General features: G+C 47.2%; 1 protein-coding gene across 1 annotated transcript in view; it reads left to right on the forward strand.

Annotated features, from left to right (window-relative positions):
• GALNS (galactosamine (N-acetyl)-6-sulfatase) overlaps positions 1 to 6,000 on the forward strand; it is a 37,886-nt gene that overhangs the window by 10,826 nt on the left and 21,060 nt on the right. The window contains 5 exon segments of the mRNA XM_078864233.1: positions 40 to 142; positions 494 to 637; positions 3,369 to 3,397; positions 3,400 to 3,434; positions 4,823 to 5,006. Of these exon segments, the coding sequence (XP_078720359.1) occupies positions 40 to 142; positions 494 to 637; positions 3,369 to 3,397; positions 3,400 to 3,434; positions 4,823 to 5,006 (495 nt within the window).

Below are 6,000 nucleotides of genomic sequence, written 5' to 3' on the forward strand. Positions count from 1 at the left end.
TTTGATTTGATTTGACTTTGTGTGTGCGAATGTGTGTAGCGTACACCCCCCAACAGATTGTTGGTGGTATCCCTGACTCTGAGCTGCTGTTGCCAGAGCTGCTACAGAATGCTGGCTACATCAACAAGATTGTGGGGAAATGGTATGTGATGAGCATACAATTATTTTATTTAGTTTTTTTTCAGTGTAGCCAAGTGCCACTGTTCTTCCCCCTTGCTTTCTCGGTTTGTGCACCACTTTACGGTACAGGCCTCAGAGCAGTGTTCTTTATTTCAAGGCCCGCGGGCCACTGGCTGCCCCTGGTGGCCTTTAGTGCGGCTACTGACGTGCGGCCCCCGACAATACACAACGTGTGAAAACACCCCTTGCAGACGGTGTGGCAGCCCTCACATTGATGATGTCTTATCGACGAAAGTGGTCCCCCCTCTGAAAATTTGTGAAAGACATTGCCTTAGAATGTTTACTAACACAATTGTGACAAAATAATTCACAGGCACCTGGGACACCAGCCGCAGTTCCTGCCCCTCCGGCATGGCTTCCACGAGTGGTTCGGCTCCCCCAACTGCCACTTTGGGCCCTACGACAACGTGGACACTCCCAACATCCCCGTGTACAACAACAGCGCCATGCTGGGCAGGTGTGTGCCGAGTAGCTATGGGAAGGTGCATCCTACAAAAGCAGATGGACATCTGAGCTGTGAATCACGGGCTTTCGGATGCAAGTTTTAAGCTTTATTGTTATTTTTAAAAAAAAGGAGACTCACAACTGTGCGACTTTCAGGCGCACCGTATTCTTAACGCCAGGGGGTGACGTCACAGCCGCTAGAGCCTTTGGGCCCAGATTCACAAGGCTGCAAGCCACCCATCCCAATGTGCATGCGATGTTAATACCCATAAAATCCACACAAGCACTTCATAAACCTACTTGCTGTACCACCTTGCACTGGTCAAGTCATAGCCCTGCACGTGGGTGGTGGAGCACGCATGATGGTCTCTGCATGACCCCCCCCAACCTCGGCCCCAAAGCGCTATGAGCGGCACGATATAATTACAAAATAGTTGTCGAAGCAAGGGATTGGCTGTTATACGAGGGCTTTAAGTGACCCAGGAACATCATGGACATGAGCAGACGTTTGTGTGTGCTGGAATTTTAACATTACCCCTGTTTACAATAATGAAGCATTCTCCGTTGTTATTTTCTAAAATACAGGGGAAAGCTCCGTTATCCGGCACTTTACCATCCAGAATGCTCCATTAATCGGCATCTTTAATAGACGGCAATACAAATCTTCCTTAGCGTATCCGGAAAAAATTTGAAGGCCATCCGGCATCTTGCCGTTGCACTTCTCATAGATCCGTTGTTTATGGAGGCTTCAGGACGTTGCTGAGTGGCGTCGCTAGCGGAGACTCAATTGTAAACATCCGCCATTGTGATCGCGTTGTGCTTGTGCTCTATCGTGATAGTATACTATTTATAGTGTCGTCTTAAGTTATGTTAACACATTCCTGTGGAGGGAGCTGGTAGGAACAATGGGTTGCTCGGTCAATGGCCAGGGTCAACGGCGGCGTGGTGTATTCCGCAAATATGCCCGACTGTGAGGGCGGGTACAAGCCGGCGTGAGTAGGTTAAACGTTGAGTTTTATAAGGGCACCACGGGGTGACCAGCCCCTTCCCACCCAGCCCCACCCTCCCCACCCAGCCCCTCCCCACCCTCCCCTCCCCACCCAGCCCCTCCCCACCCAGCACCTCCCCACCCTCCCCTACCCACCCAGCCCCACCCTCCCCACCCAGCCCCTCCCCACCCTCCCCTCCCCACCCAGCCCCTCCCTCCCCACCCAGCCCCTCCCTGCACGACGGACGGACACAATAATCTCCTATGGGCTGGTGTAACCAGGAGGTTCCTATCAGTATAAGTGTAGTGTTATAGGTGTGACACTTGAGTGTTGTGGGTGTACGCCTTGCGCCGCCTAACCTAATTTTGTTTTACTGCACCGTACATACAGAATTGTACTACTGCCCCACTGCTTCTCTACAACTTATTGGTGTGAACCTCTGTAAAATAGTATATTGATATATCATCTCATAGTTAAAATTTAGGCTTAGTTTCTTTCTTCAAAATTGTGTTATGTGCTTGGAAAATTTGGTGAACCGTGAGAATGACTCAGATATCCGACATATTTTATTAACTGGTACCAACTCCATTCCCCATGGATGCCAGATAACGGAGCTCTTCCTGTACACTGCTGCTTGCTGCTGCTCTGCTCAACGCTTGGGGTGGTACTCATCTATGCAGGTGGCCTAGAGCTAGTGGAGGGAATTCCATATTCCTCTGGCAGGTGATCATCATTGACTTCCTGCAAGTGGTTTTGATTTTTGTCAACCCCCCCCACCCCAGCCAGAGGGAGTGAGGGTAAATATGACACGAGATAAACAAGAGCGAAACAAGGCGCGTGAGTCGATCTTGTGCATTTGCCCTCGGAAATATTTGAATAAACGTTTGATGGACATTGTCAAAGAGAGTGGAACTATAAAAAAAGTTTGCGCACACAAGCATGAAGAGATGCATGCTTGGGATGACACTGAGATGTATATATCCCTGTCTTCCCTCTCTGCTCAAATGAAGGGCCACTTTTGGTCACCCAGGTCACCCTTACAAATTAAACTATCCTGGTCTCTTGAGTTCTCACCTGGGGTGCCACAGTGGTGAGATGTTAACTACCTTGCCTAGTATACAGGAGGTCGTGGGTTTGATCCCAACCCTGATCACTGTATATTTGGAGTTTGCATGTTCGTACCCTGGTCGCATGGATTTTTCTCTGGGTCCTCCGGTTTTCCTTCCACGTTTAGAATAATCCGTATTGAGCATTTGGCTGCTGTACATTTTCACATGATAAGCTATACGAAATGGGTTTTCAATTTAGATTTAAAAGTGCATAACTCCAGTGGCATCCTAATTTCGGAAAAAAGAGCATTTTAGATGACCGCGTAAGCGCAAATGAAAGCGCGTGACGTGGTTACCTTCTATTTGATAGCTAACCAAAAGCCGCTGCGAGGATGACTGGAATTCACGTGATGGTTTATGCTTCTTGACAAGATCACGCAAGGTATTGTGGTTCATTTGTGGCAAGCACTTTGTGTGTAAGAGCTAATGCATTAACGCTTTCAACTTTAGTTAGAATGAGTTAAAAAGGGTTGCGATAAATGCAGTAGAGTAAGTATTTTAAATATATATTGCATTATAAGCATTTCTCTTTTCCTTTGAAGTGAGCTAATCCTGTATGAGTTTGATAAAAAGAAAAAAGTTTTCAAATATAACCCTTGCCTCCAGTTGTTTATTTGTTAAAGTTGCAATTTTCCTTTTAACGTAGATATTACGAAGAATTCGAAATCAATCGCAAGACGGAGAGTCCAACCTCACCCGTCTGTATCTGCAGGTGAGAATTGCTTCCGTTGATAAAGCGGCAAATGTGCTCGAGTATTTTAAAATCCTGTTCTCTTTCCTGATGGCCGTGACTGTTTTTTAATTAATCCAAATCCGTTGAGACAACATGTTGTTCAAGTTCAAAGTGAGATCTGGTTGCAGAAGGTTTGATGCTTGAGGTGTTTGAGTGTGGGCAGCCACCTATCATTAACATAGTTGCTCAAATAAAGCCGGTTAAATGAAGCGTCTTCAAATGCACTTTGTTGTGGGATTGTTTTGGGGCCATTCCTTGCCATGATGTGATGCTGAGCTGACAGATGGAGTTTCAGAAGCATGTTTCTTCACCTCAGGACACGGCTCCATTAGCATGTTTGTCATGTACATGATTCCCTCGTTGTTCACTCACTTGCTGTCCGCGATTTTGACCACCCGCAAATTGCATATGGAACTCTATGTGGCTAGCGAGGGAGAAAGTGATGGGAGAGAATGTGATGCGAGAATGTGATGAGATACAGTGATGAGATCAAATGATGCACATCATCGTCATGAATTCATACTTTAATATTTAAAAAAAACTACTTTGTTTATTTTCACTATTTGTTTGTGTTATGATCATTTTCAATGTACTTAATAACTTATGTATTTATTGGAGGTCATTCATTAAAATGTCTGCTATTTACGAGAATCTCCTAAACGTATCCCTCACGAATAGCGAGTTAATAACGACATTGTAATACGTGGAGCATGCAACTGCTTGCTTACGTGAATGCTGGTGGAAGAAGCTCCAAAGGTGGCGGGTGACATCATCACAGGCCCATGTGCCAGACTAGATGCATCTTGAGGTTAAGTGAATGGTGAAGACTTACTGACAGGGGGTTTATGAACCTGGGGTGTTCTTGATTAATATTCCTTATATCCAGTTGACCAAGAGATTACCAAAGGAAAGGGGTAAACAAAACAATTTAATTATTTCAATTATTCCAGAGGAATGATGGGCTCAGTCAACCTCCAACCAAGATTTGAACTCGCAACCTTCTAAATGTGAGCCCTACTGCCAAGCCATCTGCTCGACTGGAAGTTTACTCCTGGATGTGGATCCAGTCTTATCGTGCAACGCGAGTGCACGTACGCCGCACAAGCATCAGCATCTTTCCTCGGCAGAATACATCTGCACGGTATTGACGTGAGTGGCGTTTACCTGCTGCAGCGCACTCTGTTGGGTATTCGTTCTCCATGCATCACCGGCGGGTGCTGTAGTCTTCCACTGCCGTTCGTTGACAAGCACGTGCCGTTTCTGCCGACTGAGTGTTCCCAGACGGACGTCGTTTTCTTTGCCTCGTTACAACGGAAAGCCGTAACGGAGCTTCACCGTTGTCTGCCTGCCGCGTCTTGTGTCGGCAGGAGGCCCTGGATTTCATCGGACGCCAAAGCGACTCCGGCCGCCCGTTTTTCCTCTACTGGGCGGTGGACGCCACCCACACTCCCGTCTACGCCTCTCGGCCCTTTCTGGGAACGAGTCGCCGAGGCTTGTACGCTCCCAATGCCGTGACAGCCGAAGAGCACCCCCACACATTGTGCTGCAGTTGTCTCTAAAGACAATAGCAGTCCCCAGTTACCGTGGAGTAATGTTAACGACGCTACACGAAAAACTGTAAAAAAAAATTTGATTATTTTATCAGGTAAGGCCCACTGAGCTATATAGCTCTTTTTCAGGAGTGAACTGGCTATCACAAATGATAGCTCAACGAAGTGGCTCATCGTATGGCAATGTATAGCAGTCAAATAACTCTAAACACACGTTGATTCTAAATGTGGAGGGAATAAACGAGAGGACCCTTGTAAAAATCCACGCGTCGACAGGGAGAACATGTAATCCCCATATATACAGACGTCTGGGTCGGGATCGAACTCACGACCTCCTGCATACCATCTCGCCACCGCCACGCCCCCAACATCCACTACCAAGCTGGTTGTACTGTCAGGCCAACTGCTTGACCCGCTGTTGAGCCCTCTAATCACGACAATAGTGGTCATCCTCAACAACGACTGCTCCGCTGCCATAGGAATGTGGAATTTACACCACGAAGAGTCGCCAGTGGAGATGAGGGCCAACACATGGCAATTTGAGAATGGGGATTTCTTAACCGTTGACTTTGGCAACGGCGAATGCTCGCGAGCATGAGGTCACGGGACGAGACTCGGGTGATACGGGTCAGCAGAACAGGGCAACTAAGAGATCTATCACCTGCACTCCACACTGCAAACTCGCTGTGCTTTAGCTGCCTGACGCACTGCTCGTCGATGTGGAATGTGTGATACTGCTTTGGCCGTGGTGCACAAGCACAAATAACACAAACTCAATACGTTAATTTTATAAACACTGCTCGGAGAGATATTTCCTCTTTGCCATGTAAAGGACCACTGCATAAAACTTTGCCTATTATTATTTTTCCCTTTTAGGCAGCGTAATTATTGATGCTGACATTAAACTCCCACATCTTACGGTTGCTCGAGGGTGGCTACCGCCATCTTCCTGCCGACGACTCACGGCCGTCAACGGAAATGAGCATTGCCATGGC

This window comes from Lampetra fluviatilis, chromosome 17 (assembly GCF_964198595.1).
Source record: "Lampetra fluviatilis chromosome 17, kcLamFluv1.1, whole genome shotgun sequence".
In the NCBI taxonomy this organism is placed as follows: domain Eukaryota; kingdom Metazoa; phylum Chordata; class Hyperoartia; order Petromyzontiformes; family Petromyzontidae; genus Lampetra; species Lampetra fluviatilis.